Source organism: Limulus polyphemus, unplaced genomic scaffold, assembly GCF_000517525.1.
Source record: "Limulus polyphemus unplaced genomic scaffold, Limulus_polyphemus-2.1.2 Scaffold410, whole genome shotgun sequence".
NCBI lineage: Eukaryota > Metazoa > Arthropoda > Merostomata > Xiphosura > Limulidae > Limulus > Limulus polyphemus.
The window spans coordinates 47,031-63,969 of NW_013666020.1; the positions used below are offsets into that span (position 1 = coordinate 47,031).

At 35.0% G+C, this 16,939-nt stretch overlaps 1 protein-coding gene across 6 annotated transcripts in view; it reads left to right on the top strand.

The window, feature by feature from the left end:
- Positions 1 to 16,939, top strand: part of LOC106458059 (PHD finger protein 20-like protein 1) — an 89,053-nt gene that overhangs the window by 45,410 nt on the left and 26,704 nt on the right. For 3 of the 6 annotated variants that reach the window (XR_002610301.1, XM_022384183.1, XM_022384184.1), the window contains exons 1-3: positions 2,695 to 2,825; positions 4,163 to 4,288; positions 15,708 to 15,794. Coding sequence is in view for 4 of the 6 variants with exons in the window: in XM_022384183.1 (XP_022239891.1) it covers positions 4,189 to 4,288; positions 15,708 to 15,794 (187 nt within the window). In the remaining 2 variants the exon portion in view is untranslated. Of the gene's footprint in view, positions 1 to 2,043; positions 2,826 to 4,162; positions 4,289 to 15,707; positions 15,795 to 16,939 lie in introns of those variants that run through there. The other 3 variants (XR_002610300.1, XM_022384186.1, XM_022384185.1) reach the window with 3 other exon arrangements.

Genomic DNA, 16,939 nt, shown 5'->3' on the forward strand with positions numbered 1-16,939 from the left:
ATGAAAATGGTCCGCACACTTATTATCTTGTGCTACAACATGCCTAGAACTCAAGGTTCTCTTGAATAGTTTCAAAGGCATAATGAGAAGTGATAAAGAATTGGAAAGAGCAAATTTAGTTGCTGCATAATTGACCTAGACTCACGTCAGACAGAGGAAATGCTTTACTATTTATGAATCTGAGGATGATCCTATTATTGATGCAGATATAGGTTCAAAAGTGATTTTTCTTTACATTGCATAGGACTATGCCCTAAGACATATGGAAGATCATTTTGAGTTGCTCAGTGATTAGTCTCAAGTTTCGTATTCTTGGGTGATTTGAGAAGAACCGAAGAAACTATTAATTTGGCAGTAGCACTTAGCAATACTGATGTTAAAGGGGATGAACTGTGCTGTTGAACTTTTCAGTGTGTTTACATTTCTGCAAAAACAGTGATGCTCTTGGAACTCTGTAATTCATTTACACATGTACTGTCTACAGTCCGGCCCGGCATGGCCAGGTGGTTAGGGTGCTCGACACACAATCTTTTGGTCGCGGCTCCAAATCCCCATCATATCAAACATGCTTGCCCTTTCAGCTGTGGGGGCATTATAATGTGACGGTCAATCCCACTATTCATTAGTAAAAGAGTAACCCAAGAGTTGGCAGTGGGTGGTGATGACTAGCTGCATTCCTTCTAGTCTTACACTGCTAAATTAGGAATGGCTAGTGCAGCTAGCCCTCGTGTAGCTTTGAGCAAAATCTGTAACAAACAAACAAACTGTCTGCAGTCTGAACTAATATGTGCATCACTTTTAGAGTGCTACTCTCAGTTCCAGTGACAGTTGCATCTGCATATGATTTTCTTTAATCTAAAGTTAAAGAAAACATATCAAGAGAAAAACTTGCAGGACATTGAGTTTCAAGTAGATGACGGATGAATTGATAGGCGGAGCTCTATGAAAATAGCAATAAAATTTTTTTATCCAAGGATCCCCCCCCCCCCAAAGTGACTATCCATGTACTGTTATTTTTACTTTAATGTAGCCTTGATAAAACATATATTAGGCATGATTGTGGAGGAGCAGACCTTACCAACCTAGTGTTTCTCAGTATGTTTATCATGTTTGGCTTATGTTCTTCATATGTTATATTTATTTATTTCAGCATACCAGCTCTTTGATATAAATTGAATTTTTTTCCTTTCCCTTTGAATTAGCCTTTAGAATTTCATATTTTTCTTTGGAAGTTGTGTTATTTATCACAAACTATGATAAGAAATGTGAAACTGTAATGCTCTATTTTTGTATCAAAGAATTAATTAGATATATTCACTAATTACAGTATTTTGCTTTCTTACTTTTTTATTTAAATATGGCAGGGATTTAGTTTTTAAAGGGAAATTCACTGAATTTTTCTGAAATTGCTGGTTCGGGGATATTGATTTCCCTTTTTATTCTGTTTTATTACATTAAAACTAAAGCAAAAACAGTGTAGTAGTATGTACTGAGAAAGAGAGGGAAAGAAAAGAAATTGCAATATTAGTTCAGCTAATTTTTCTGTATTTAAAGCAAAAATATGTTGTTTTATTAAATTACAATAAATTAAATTACAATTAAAAAACATTAAGCTAGAAATTATATTAGATCTAATTTGTTTACTGCTATTATTTAGTAACATATATACTTATACATATTTACATAATTTTTTTTCATAGAAAGTCAGTGAAATTCTAATTATTCACAATGCAAACTAGAGCTGCCAAATATTTTGTTTAAACAGATTAGAAGTCAACTATGAAGTGTTATTACACAGTAAACAAAATAAGTTTTTATTTAGTTAATATAAATATTTTTCACAGTTAAATAGAAAATTTTTAACATTTGATATTTATTACCTCTAAAACTTGCTACCTTATTTCTTTCATTTCATAGATAATGGGTAATGATAAGTTTTTCACCTTTATAAATGTGGTAATTAGCTTTTCTAAAGTGATATTATTGCAAATGAAACTTGTCAGGATTTTACATTCAAAGATCTTAATATGGCATGTCTTGCAGTGGCTCCCAAAGAATTTATCGTAGAAGATGACCACAACCATTACAAATGTCATATTTCTGGTTGTGGAAAAAGTTTTCGGAAAGAAAATCTTCTTCAATCTCACATAAAACATTACCATAGTAAAACAGAAGATGACTCAAAAATGAGTTGCAAAATGCTTCCTGGGAGTAGAGGTAATACTCCCAAAAGTTATGTAGAAGACAGCCCCAGAAATGCTACAGGAATTAGTACTAGTGATATTGGTTCTCCTTCAAACTCAGATTGTGTTGTAGCTGCCAAAAAAATACCCAAGTCTAAATCTAACAGCAATTTGATAAATGTTGGTAATATCCTTTCAAATGAAGGCTCTTTAAGTTCTGATGTTAATAACCTTTCTCTAAAGATTGAAAAAGAGCCATGTGAGGATGTTTCAGTGACTGGGGAAATTGATCCTGCCCATTTATCTGATAATAATGTAACACAATCTTTACCCCCAAACACAAAAATTGTTGCAAAGAATGATGATAAAGTCACTGAAGTAGGTAATAATATTCCAACTAAAAGTAAAAATATACCAACTAGATCATCTCTAAGTATAGTGACAAGGAGGAGGACTCTTGCTGAAAAGTGTGATCCTAAAGCTAGTCCACAACTTGAGACAAAAACCTTATCTAAAATACAAAGTTCTTATGAAGTAACAACAAATAAGATGTCAGTTCATGTTGAAAACAAAAAAAGGAAAAATTCAGTGATCGAAAGCAGGAGAAAAATGTCACAGTAGGAAGCCGCAAAGCCAAACTTGGTATGTATGTTTTGTTTTTATATTTTATAAACAATTTCTCGTATCATATTTAATCCTTCATTACTAGGGCATAACAGTATAGCATTATTAAACAGATATAATTCCAATCATACTTGTACCCCAGTGGCACAGCAGTATGTCTGCGGACTTACAACGCTAGAAACCAGGTTTCGATACCCGTGGTGGGCAGAGCACAGATAGCAAATTGTGTAGCTTTGTGCTTAATTTAAAACAAACAAACAAACCAATTATACTTACGAACTGCAATCAAACTATTACATATTATCTGATAAAGACAGTTTAATAATCACCATATTTTCGTGCTGAACAAAACTACTAGATGTTATCTGATAAAGACAGTTTAATAATTCATCCATATTTTGGTGCTGAACAAAACTACTAGATGTTATCTGAAAAAGACAGTTTAATAATTCCACCATATTTTGGTGCTGAACAAAACTACTAGATCTTATCTGATAAAGACAGTTTAATAATCTATCCATATTTTGGTGCTGAACAAAACTACTAGATGTTATCTGATAAAGACAGTTTAATAATCTATCCATATTTTGGTGCTGAACAAAACTACTAGATGTTATCTGATAAAGACAGTTTAATAATCTATCCATATTTTGGTACTGAACAAAACTACTAGATGTTATCTGATAAAGACAGTTTAATAATTCACCCATATTTTGGTGTTGAACAAAACTACAAGAAGTTATTTGATAAAGTCAGTTTTTAATACAGAATCCATTCATAAGTACAGAAGCAAAATTACTATAGAAATTATCATCTATTAAAGCTGCATACAGAATCTAGTCATGGTAAACTGTAGATACTTAAACTAAAATACTAAAGAGTATCATCTCATAAAGACAGTTGTTTTAGACTATGTCAAAAAATAGTATTGCTATAGAATTTCAAAACAGGAAATCATGCTTCCATACATAACTTAAATATGAAGACAGTTCAAATGTCTACATTGATGAACTCTTGATTTACTGAAATTTAAACACTTTTAAGATATCTGATAATGGAGACTAATTGCAGCATATCTTTATTTCTGATAATCCTTAGTCTTTAGATTGGCCTTTAGATGTGTTTTAACATTTAAATGTTATATAGGCCAAAATCAGAACACATCAATATAACCAATGTATGTAAAACTTGCTTCATAATTTGGCAGAAAATAGCTTTTAAATTTAATTTTTTTTAATATCACAAAAGCTTTATTTGTATTAATCTACTATTAAATTTTAATTAAATATGCATAATATACAACTGTTTTCCATATAATAGAAGGATGGTACAGATATGTTTATATTTGTTTTTAGAACCATCTCGAAACAGAACTAAATCCATGCAAGCTGCTTCAGATAGTACAACAATTAGTAGAAAAATAAGGACAAAATCTGCTTCAGATGTTTTTGACAGAAAAGAAAATGAATCATGTACAGGAGGTAATATTTAGATACATTTTTCATCTTGTCATGTAAAAATTGAACATTCACTTGTTTTTGTCTTTTAGAGTCAAATGAATTACAAAGCAAATAATAATTAATTTGTTTTTCATGTGTGCTATATAGATAACTAGGATGATTTTGAATGGTGGCAGCAAAACTTTAAGTGATTGTGCAGCTTTTGAAATATATTAATTGAAACATTGAACACTTATTTAAGTAAGTATATTTTTTGGGCATATACCTTGATAAGGTAACAGAAGATAGCAAAATTATCAGGATAATGAATTACGTTATATTCGGACAAGGTAGTTTACTTCTGATTACGTACATAGCTATTCTTGTTCAGTGCTGACCTCTATTTTCAATTTATTTTTTTCCACATGCCACAAGCCTTTCATTCCCATGTACCCTTCAACTCACGTGGTTTAACTGATTCTCACATGCAAACTATCATGCGACAAACCTCCACCAATAGAAGCACCACACACCCTCTATGCTATTTTAATTAACTATCACTTCTTATTTGTCAGTGCTCATGTTTGGAATTTAGTTTCTGCTCTCTTCAATATATATATTTTTTTCAATCTTCATATTGATTTACTCTTATTGAGTTTACTGTTTATTATCCAATTATACTAATTTATAACTTATTCCGAAGTGGAATTATTCTGTATTTCTACCCAGTTATGGACCTTGGTCATTAATTACAAACTTCTTCATACTTTTTACTAACACAGTTGTGTTTGGTTATTCATTATGAATTATGAAGTTCAGGTTACCACTTCGAAGGTTATACTTTCTATCAGCACATTCACTCAGACTTCAGATGGGAGACCTCAACTATGGAATTATTGACAATTATTTGTTGAGAGATTGATCATTATTTAAACCAAATCTCCTGATGTTCCCATTTTCCTCCTGAATAAACTGAACCTGTTTGGGATGACAGCCTTTTTTCTCCACCTGAATTTGATGTGTCTTCCCAAGTTCATGCAGCAGGATCAACTAGGCCTCATACGGCTTTTTTGGACATGATTTCACAGGTGTGTTCTGTTTTATACCTCTCCCCGATTTCCTGTAATCCTCTCCCTTCCTTGTTGCATGATACTCCTTCCTCTCAGTATTTTGTGTTTCCCCCTTCTCCTGATATTGGGATTCATACTGAGCCTTTTGTATTTCAATTATGTGAGATATGTTCTGTTTTATACCTCTCCCCAATTTCCTGTAATCCTCTCCCTTCCTTGTTGCATGATACACCTTCTTCTCAGTATTTTGTGTTTCCCCCTTCCCCTGATATTGGATTCGTACTGAGCATTTTGTATTTCAATTATGTGAGGGTGCTAGCATATCTCACTCTCTGTGGGCTATGTATCAGTTTGCTTTATTTTAGCCTACCATCAGGCTGATTTTCAGTTCACTGAAACTCAGCACCTAGAATCAATTTTACCCATTTGGGGTGGACCCTGATTATCCTGTACATTTATCACATGCCTATTTTTCTCGTCTTCATCTTACCCTCATGTCTATCCTACAGTACTTGTCCACCATCCACCTCCTCTCCAAGATGATTCATCATAATCCTGAGGGTTTTTTTGGGGGGATACATTCGCCCTAATTACATCCATGTTGGCACGTCAGTTGACTTTGGCTCTTTCTTTGCACACATGGTTCCTCTGTTGTTGGGAACTTTTGGGGAGAGATGCAGTATTGTCCCAAGTTTATTCGCCACTTATTTATATTAGAGATTTACGCTTCACCACTTTTCTCCATAAATTGGTATTTGGAAATCTTCTGAGACTTTGGAATCCAGAGTAGAATCAGTGAGACAATAATAGACTCTTTCCTCATTGGTTGATCGTTTGTCTTGCTTTGAGCCTCGATCATCCCCTATTTCTGTTTCCCATCCTTTACCTGTTCCTTCCTCCAGGGAATCTTCCTCTTGTCATTTTATTTGACACAGAGTGTCATGCTGCCAACAGTATCGGTGACTACCCTGTGAGTTCTGGTCCAGAGGGGGCAGAGCTCATTTATCAGAGTTTGTTCCTCTAAGGCGTAGTTTGCCAAGAATCTCTGGGTTCTTTGGAGTTTAACTGAGATACTTGTCATCAACTTCCTCTCCCCTCTTCCATTACCTCGGACACTCAGTGCCTTTCTGTTGCTTCGGGATCCTACCACACATCAGCGTCTACCTGAGGTGATATAGGACCTTCTCTCTCAGAATGTCATCAAACCTGTTGTTCACCTTTCTCAGGGGTTTTATTCCAAGCTGTTTGAGGTACCCAAGAAAACCGGAGACTGGTGGCCTGTGATTGATCTGTCCCATCTTAATCACTTCTTGGTGCTACCTTGCTTTATTATGGAGTCAATTCTCACCTCAGGTGGGTTTTTTATCCAGGTTTATGGATGAATGCTTATATACATATTCCTGTATCTCGTCTGTTGAGACGCTATTCTTTGGTGGTTTATTAATTTTATGCTCTCTCTTTCGGGCTTGCATCAATACCGTATGTCTTTTTTTGAGTGGTCAAGGCTTTTGCTGGATATATGTCCATTTGAGGGTTGCATTACACCATTACATGGACATCTGGCAACTGTTGGCTCTTTCTGAACTGGAGTCTGCCCAGCACACTCATATGCTTTTTTTGGAAGTGGCTCGGGTTGGTTGGTTAATCAAGTTTGGGAAGTCATTCCTTGTTCCAACCCACTATCTTATCCATATGGGTGTTTTTTTCAACACTCATCTCAGTTGGGCCCAACCTTCTCTTTATTGACTCCATTCGGTGGAGCTGGCAGTTCTCTACATCCTTACTTCTCCCTCTGTTGCTGCTCATGAGATCCTATCTCTTTTGGGGATGTGGTCATTTATGGCAGCACTTATCTCCATGGGTTGTGCTCAAATGAGATCTCTTCAATGGACTCTTCACGGCCAATGGAACCTTGCACAGGATCCCTTGGATGTTCCTATTACCCTTCCTCCTTCCATTGTAGAAGATCTGCATTGATGGATGAACAAGGCTCACACATTGTCGGATGTTCTGCTTCCTTCCCCTCATTTGAATTTACATATTTTTCTGGAAGCATCACTTCACAGATGGGGGTGAAGCAGCAAATAGCTTCAGTCAGTGGTCTCCATCTGAGTGGTGTTACCATATCAATATTCTGGAGCTTCTCCTCTTACATTGGGCTTTGGATAATTTTCTTCATCTTTCTAGCAATCGTCTGGTTTTGATCCATTCTGTCAATTTTACAGTGATGGCATATATCAATCACCAGGGAAGCATCCATTCTTGTTCCCTTTGTGGTTGAATGTTGGATCTTCATTTTTGAGCCCACACGTATGGTATTCATCTCTTTCCGTGTCATGTACCAAATGCTTTCAACCTTGTTATGGATCAAATTTTCTGCCCAGACAAAATTTATCCAATGAAGTGGTCTCTAGATCCTCGAGTTTTTCAGTAGTTATTCAGTCGGTGGGGTACTCCACACCTGGATGCATTTGTCACAGTCCTCAATACCAAGTTATCTTGGTTTTAATCTGTGGTACCTCATCCATTTGCACTTGCTGTCAATGCATTCAGTCAAGATTGGACAGACAAATTCTTTTGTGTGTATCCTCCCATCCAACTCCTTTTAGGGGGATTTCTATCATCCACACCACTCTGTATCAAGTCCTTCTGATTGCCCCTTACTGGCTGGGGCTGCTCCAGATCCAATCTGCTCCACTGTTGTCTCTTCCCATAACTCCATCCCTTCTATGGCAATCTTGGTCCCTGATAATTAATCCAATCCTTCCTACCCTTCATATTCACGCCTGTCTTTTATTTTATCCGGCTGATTCTTGAGGAGGAGATCCGGTTTATAATGGCAAGTAGCTTTGTTTTTTACACATTCCATTCCCCTTTCTACACCCTGCTTGTCCCACTGTTCCTATCATTATGGATTTCATCACCTGGTTATTTGATCAAGGAATATCTGTCTCCTTAATCTTGGTTAATCAGGCTGCCTTATCCCACAATTTTCATTTTTCCTAGTACCATCAAGTTTTTACCTCTCATACCTTATTGCTATTGTTGCATTCCTTCTAGATTAGTCGACCTCCAAGCTGTGTGGTCCTTCCAGATTGGGATGTCATTTTGGTGCTGCATGCTTTACTTTACCTCAGTTTGAACCTTTGTCATCTTCTTACATGTTTCATTTATCCCTTAAGACATATTTCTTTCTCCTTTTAGCCTGTGGACATCATTGATCGGATTTTTTTTGCCATTGAGGTTTCACAAACTTTATACCATTCCACTTATATTCTCATTTACCTGGATCAATCTTTCCTTACCAAAACTTTGGCAGCATGGAAGAGTAATTCCTCCTCCTTGCTGCTTTCCCTTTCTTATATATATTCTCGATCTAATCCAGATAGACTTCAATGTCCTGTTCGTGCTCTTTATTGTTATATTGCACACACAGCTTTCTTCTGTAATAACCATTCCTGCCTTTTCATTCCTTGGCAGCTATCCTCTGTTCTTGATCTCTCTCCTTCCACCCTTTCCAATTTGTTTAGCGTTTAATTCTATTGGCTTATTATTCCTTGTCTCCTTCTTCTTGTAATTTGTTCTAGGTGTCTTCTTATCAGATTAGGCACCTTACAGATTATGCATCTCATCTCCATTGTCCGTTAGAGGAAATTCTTCAAGTGGGCATGTGGACCACTCTGCATACTTTCATCTCTCACTATCTGCATCATGTTGGTGTTTCTTCCTTGTCAGGTTATTGTCTTCCACTTGTTGCCATTTTTCAGACTTCACTGGGACTGTAACTGGGTAAGTTTTCTTTCTTTTGTTATTTATATTAATTTCAGGGGCCTGTCCCATGTTTTGACTGGTATCACACTTTGTGATGAGTGGTGCCTGTCCAAGTATACTTCAATCTCTTACAATTGTACAAATAAAACTCACACTGTAAGACCATGTTGACTTAACTTTCAAAATTTCCATGGCCACAAAATACACACTGTTCACTAGCATCACGTAAACTGGAGATGGACTGTTCCACAGTATTGCTCATAGATTATTTTTCATGAAATATGCCGATTCCGGACCATTAACTAACCTTTGGACTTCATAGGTAAAGCATAAGGGAATTGCTGCCCATCCCTGTCATTTTCTTTCTGCTTTTCAAAATAGGGTTTCATAGTCACTCATTGCATTGTGTCCAGTGTGAACGTTCCTCCAGACTCTCCACCCTATTTTTCTACCCTTGTTTCTTCCAGTGGAGTACAAGAGTCCTTACCATTGGGGTGGTGGACCATGGAGGTATCTTCCTGAATGAGAGAGGTACAGTATGAACAATAAAGACTTCATTCAATTGAGAGTAGGGTGATCGTCTTCTGTTGGTGTAGGTGATGAGATGTCCTCTAAATGGACACTCCATCTCTGCACAGCTTTGTCCGAGGGGATGTTGTAGCTTTGGAATGAACTGTCATAATGATTAAGATCTCTTATCCTACCCCTGCATGGATGTTGCTTCCAGGCAGTTAAGTTTTGGATTTAGAGCTGAACCAATCAAAGTAAGTCCTCACATACGTGTTCAGGGTGTCCCTGGTCCCTTAAACAAATCACCTTGAGTGCACTACCCCAGTGTTGTGGGTCACGGTGGGTGCACTTGTTGGTTGCTCTGCTTCTTCCTCTTGATGTCTTTATGTGGAGGATGTTACTGCATTTGAGGTGGTTCTGGTTTGTTTGATTTGAGTGGGACATAGCACATTACAGGGACATCTTTCTTGCTTCTATTCATCTGGAGGTCAAGTTCCTGTTTCGATATCTATATCGCAATACCATTATTGGTCCTGGTTATCAACTTATTGAAAGATGACAGCTATAGAGAGAGGCAATTAAAGAAGTACATTACTTTATTTCATAATAAATACAAAAATATTTTGGAAACTAAACTATCGATTAAGGAAAATATCTTGTAAATAAAATTTAGAGGGAGTTAGTTATTTTAGCTTATAAGTAGCTAATAATAATTTTCTAGTAATTTTATTCAGTATAACTGGGATGGAAAGACTAACTTCAAGTAGCTTGGCTTGTCTTGGTGTTCCCATGTTATACTTGAATAAATCTTCAGGAGAAAAGGAGGAGGTTGGGTATTTAGTTCTATTTAATATCTTTTAGCTTTATTTAATATCTTTTTGTAAGGGTGGAGGTTAGAAGTCTAATCAGTAGAAATATTAGGATGGCTTTATTTCAATTCATTTCTTCTTTAAGAAACTTAAGGGTAACTGGCTATAGACAGTGAAAGGCAGTAGAAGCTGAGATGTTGTGGGTGTAAGCACTCAGTTTCATACCCTTATTTGATTGATGATTTTTTTATTTCATGATGGCTGACTATATTGACATCGGCATTTGGATATTGTCTGATAGATGGGATATCACCAATACGTTTGGTTGCTATATATATATATATATATATATATGATATATCACTCTACTCATATGTGTCCTGTTCACAGATTGGTGGTGGGATTTCTCCCTCCTGTTGGCTGAACTTGTGGTGAAGAAGGTATGGTCCTCTTTGCTACCCCTGCAGGGATGTCGTTTCACAGCTGTTGACTGTGGATTGTAGTTCCTATACTGAAAATGTATTTCTGACAGGTACTTACTTCCACTCACACTTCCTACCCTTCTTTACCATTGTCAACTGGTGCTTAAGTTTCTGCCCAAACTTGATGTGATAGTTAGGTAAACTAGCATAAAGGGAGTCACATGGGTGTATAGCACTTCTATTGGTGAAGGTTTGTCGCATGATAATTTGCTTACAAGATTCAGTAAACCATGTGAATCAAGGGGTGCATGGGAATGAAAAAATTTTACAAATAGAAGACAGTGCTGAACAAGAACAGCAATGTAAGTGAGCGGATGTAAGTACCTGTCAGAAATACATTTTCAGTAAAGGAAAATTATAAGCTGTGTTGACAATAGATGAAGAGTTTTATTCATAACACTCTAAAAGTGAAGAACATAGGAGTATAAAAGTGATGAACTAAATAATGTAATCAACTCAACCTTCACAGCAGGATGCTTTCTACTTGTTTAAGAACTAATAACTTTGAAAAATTGTTAAACCTACCAAATGATTACAAAGTCAGTCTGGTTATTTAGGATATCTTGTGGTGGGCCTTACTGAATGTTAGAAGATTAGTCTGGTTATTTAGGATATCTTGTGGTGGGACTTACTGAATGTTAGAAGGTTAGTCTGGTTATATAGGATATCTTGTTGGGACTTACTGAATGTTATAAGGTTAGTCTGGTTATTTAGGATATCTTGTTGGGACTTACTGAATGTTAGAAGATTAGTCTGGTTATTTAGGATATCTTGTGGTGGGACTTACTGAATGTTAGAAGATTAGTCTGGTTATTTAGGATATCTTGTGGTGGGCCTTACTGAATGTTAGAAGATTAGTCTGGTTATTTAGGATATCTTGTGGTGGGACTTACTGAATGTTAGAAGATTAGTCTGGTTATATAGGAGATCTTGTTGGGGCTTACTGAATGTTAGAAGATTAGTCTGGTTATTTAGGATATCTTGTGGTGGGACTTACTGAATGTTAGAAGATTAGTCTGGTTATTTAGGATATCTTGTGGTGGGACTTACTAGTTAGTCTGGTGATATAGGAGATCTTGTTGGGATTTACTGAATGTTATAAGGTTAGTCTGGTTATTTAGGATATATTGTGGTGGGACTTACTGAATGTTATAAGGTTAGTCTGGTTATTTAGGATATCTTGTGGTGGGACTTACTGAATGTTAGAAGGTTAGTCTGGTTATATATGATATCTTGTTGGGACTTACTGAAGATTAGTCTGGTTATTTAGGATATCTTGTGGTGGGACTTACTGAATGTTAGTCTAGTTATTTAGGATATCACTGAATGTTAGAATGTTAGTCTAATTATTTAGGATATCACTGAATGTTAGAAGGTTAGTCTGGTTATATAGGATATCTTGTTGGGACTTACTGAATGTTACAAGGCTAGTAATCATGATACCATGTAGTAGAACTTGTTAAATATAACAATTTTAGTCTGGTTATTCCAAACATCTTTGTGAGAGACTTGTTAAAAATTATATATTGTGGTGGAACTTACTAGATGTAACAAGGTCAATTTGTCCGGTTATATTCAAAAATCTTCTGGTGAAACTTACGAAATATCACAAGGTTAGTCAAGGTATCTAAGTATTATCGAGTTAACCTTGTTAATCAGTGGAACTTAGTAAATGTTACAAAGTCATCTGTTATTTTTGATAACCATTGGTAGAACTTGCTAAATGCTACAAGGTTAAGCTGTGTATTCAAGTTAATATGTGTTGTAGCCTCTAAGTGTTACAAGGTTGATCTGTTATTTTTGATAACCATTGGTAGAACTTACTAAATGCTACAAGGTTAAGCTGTGTATTCAAGTTAATATGTGTTGTAGCCTCTAAGTGTTACAAGGTTGATCTGTTATTTTTGATAACCATTGGTAGAACTTACTAAATGCTACAAGGTTAAGCTGTGTATTCAAGTTAATATGTGTTGTAGCCTCTAAGTGTTACGAGGTTGATCTGATTATTCACTTACTTAACATAAGGTGAAACTGACAATAATGTTAGTAGCTAAGTTTTGTTATTCATAATATCTTTTGGTGGAATATCTATAAAATTGTTACATTGTCATCAAAATAATTATAGGCTGCTTACTAAAATGGTAACCAAACTGGTAAGGTTATTCAGGATGACTTATGGTTGAGCTTGTAAATGAGTTATTCAAGAAGCAAAAAAGGACTTTGTAGTTAGCAAGTTACTTTGGCCGCTTAAGATAATTTGTAGTTAAAAATTACAAAGTGGCTAGTTGGTTTGGTTTGCTCAATATAATTGTGGTGAAGCTAATGATATGGTTAAAGGTTGATCTTGCTATTCAAAAATATATTTTGGGAAAATTGGGACAAAGTTTTGCTAGTTATTAAAGATAACTTGTAATGAAATTAGAGGTGAAATTTACAGGTAACTCAGTAATAATGTTACCCACAGTAATAATTTATACTCAAGAATTCCTATGTCTTTGTTATTTTGAAAATTTTCAAATGACTTTCAAGCAAAAATAATTGTCATTTTTACTGATTTGAATAGCGATAGAGTACTTAATACCTAAAGAAATAGCAAAGCATTTGCTCATATAATGTTTACGGTAGTAAAATACTCAATAAAACATAGCTAGAATTGAATTAGCCTTTTACAAAATATCAGGGCATGGATTTTCATCTATTTCTTGATATCATTCCCATTCTCAACTACTTCCTTAGCCTTGTCCTCACATCTTGTACCTTGTTCAGATATGATCCATACATATCTTTCTCCTAGTCAGGGGTGATTAGGGTGCTTAACTCACAATCTGTGGGTCTTGGGTTCAAATCCCTGTCACTGAATATACTCACCCTTTCAGCCATGGGGCATTATAATGTGATGGTCAATCCCACTATTTGTTGGTAAAAGACTAACCTAAGAGTTGGTGGTGGATGGTGTTGAATAGCTGCCTTCTCTTTAGTCTGTCTCTGCTAAATTAGGGAAGGCTAGTGCAGATAGCCCTTGTGTAACTTTGCACAAAATTCAAAACAAGCAAACTAAGTCAGAGTGGACAGTATTTTATTTACTCTGAATCATCCACAAACCTTCCTTGCTTCTGGACTGAGCCAAATCAGACCCTTTTCATGAGATGTCAACATTGTGTACCTTCAATGACTGGTAAAAGTAGGTAACTTAGCCTACTTGAAACAAGAGAACAAGATTCATTCTTTTGGTATCTTATTCAAGAATGGTGATTCATTAATAAAGCCCAAATCCATTGTCTGGGATTTGGGCTTTGATTGTCTTGGCCAGGGTAATTATGGTTTCATCAGAAATTGCTAGAGTCTGGAGGACAAACTTTGTTTAAATGAGACTTGGATGGCAAAGTACAATGGAGCCTGAATATGTTTTCACTGACAATTTCAAAGGGATTCTTGATCCTTTCTTATTTTGGGTGTCAGTGTTTAGAAAACGATAATCTTGGTTATGCTTTAGAATATTTATCAACTAGCAAAGACCTGCAGAACATAAAACATTGGCAGTCAAACTAGTATCTTTATTGCAACAGTATTTCTTTAAGTATAGGATTTATAGAATAATACCAAATAATTTTAATCTCAGACACTGAAATGTACAAGTCCACTTGTTTTAGGCCTAACATTAGTTATGCTTTTATAAAAAATGACCTATATTTGATAAAAAGATGAATTAACACTGTAATTTGTGTAAGTTTTTTGCTTTATTTTAGTTCGCGCTAAATTTTACTATACTTAATATTATCAGTAAATAAACTTATAATTATATATATATATATACGACCTAACGTGAGACCTTTTTAAAAACTTTAATTAATAAGCTTTTATTTGTTGTCATACAAAATGTGAATTAAAGTATATTTACATCCACCTTTTGTTTACGTTCATGGAAGTGAAGTGTGTGTGCATGCACATTTAGATGTTAAGGTCATGTGCATTTTCAGAACAGACAAAAACTAAGTATTATTATAACAGATAACTTCTGATGAAAGTAAACCTGCTAAATAATTTCAATAATTTAATATAATGGTCTAGGAGAATGCACTAATTAATTAATTTGGCAATTAGCGACAAATCAGTGCATGTGCACCTGAGATAAAAGTGCTTTGCTTTGTTTTTAAACATCTGTATTCTTTGAAAACGTATTTTTTCAAATGAGTACAATACTAAAACAGACAAAAGCCAAAGTTTAGATAAAAATAATAAATCTCTGTGAATTGGGGTCTCTTGAGCAAATTTTTATTCTCTTTATGTTTAGCATGCCACTGTTGTCAGCCATGTATTTACCTGTTTTTCACTGTTTTTAGTGATTATTTTATAGACAGTTTGCAACTGGCTCAATCTGACTGTCATATTGAAGGCTAAGCATACATGCATCTGTCCATTCTGCTTCACATCATGATCAATTTCAGTTTTGCTTGATCTTCACATTGATGAGATTTATAGACCTAATATGCAGAATGACAGGTATTGTGATTTGTTTCCAATGAAGTAAAACAAACTGGACTCAATTTGAAGACTGACAAAAACATTTTAATTGCTAAACATATATAGGAGTCAGTTAACTAACAGGCTATGCCTGCAAAGAACTATTATGTTGTGATAAAGTTAAAGTGAAGTAAATAAATTGTATTAGAAGTTATATGAAGATAACACAGGTTATAAGTTAAACACTGAAACAAGGATGAGACCTCACTAGTGGGTGCTAGTTCTTGTAGGTCACAAACAAATTTGAATTTGGCTGAAAAGTGCCAAACATCTCTCTCATTCCACATTCTCTCTGTAGTTGAACAACCAAAAAAAAGTGGATCACACGTATCCAGAAATATCTGTGCTTCATGTGATACTCGTAGAGCAGTTCTATATACAGAAGGTAAGGTAGATCGCATACAACCATTTCATCACACAGTAGATAGATTTCCATGCCTTGGTCCTGCTACTGTAAATAATGCCTAGGGTTTAAATGACAAGTGACCTTGCAATACTAGAATACTATATTCCTAATTAGAATTTCAGAAAATTTTAAAAATTGTGTAAATATGAAATAAAAACTATAGGAGAGTAAGATATACAATATTTGAAAACTACACATTCAGTAGAGAAGTTGACAGGTATTATCATGTAGAATTTAATGTATTTACTGGAGGGCAACTAACTAGTATAGACTTGTTTAACTTCAGTGGTTTGCCTGTGGTATATATTATTATTTTTAGCAACTATCAAGCATGATTTTGCTGTTGATTAGTCATGCACTGGCTGTTTCATCTTAATGTTCATTAACAACACTTGGATTATAACATATGTAGGCCTTTTGTTAGTATTTGACCTGTGAACATTTAAACCATTCTTGTCCTCATGCCAAACAAATATAGCTTCATTAAAGCATTTATTGCAATTGTTTTTGAGGCTACTCATTCTGGTAATTTTGAGGGTATACATTATCTTGTAAATCAACAACTAAAAAGTATCAGATATTTTTTATGTTTTCTTTATTGTTTGGCAGTGTTTACCAACACTAATTCTTGCTAAAAAATATTTACAAAAGTTGTTTGAGTTTCCCTGGCTAGGTAACAGCACATTGCGCAAAATTTTTGTTGGTGGTGAATGCGTAGTGTTCACACAATTCACTGAGGGCCTACTATCTGGTTTGTTTTGTATATGTATGTTTAAAAGAGAGAAATTCAAGCTGTCTTAATTAGATAGCATCTGTTGCACTTTTTATATATAATATTGCATTAAAAAATGAAAAGCTGTAATATTTTCAGCTAGTATTACTGGTAAAATTTCAGATTTACTTCACTTGGTGGAATTCACAAGGATTGTAACAAGTTTGTTGCAAGGCTTGTCTGGTTATTCAAAATAATGTTTGTTAGAATATACAAACTTGTATTAAGGGTAGAATGGGTAATACAAGTAGCTATTGAAGTAGTTACAATTGTTAGAATATACAAACTTGTATTAAGGGTAGAATGGGTAATACAAGTAGCTATTGAAGTAGTTACAAGGTAAGTCTGGCTA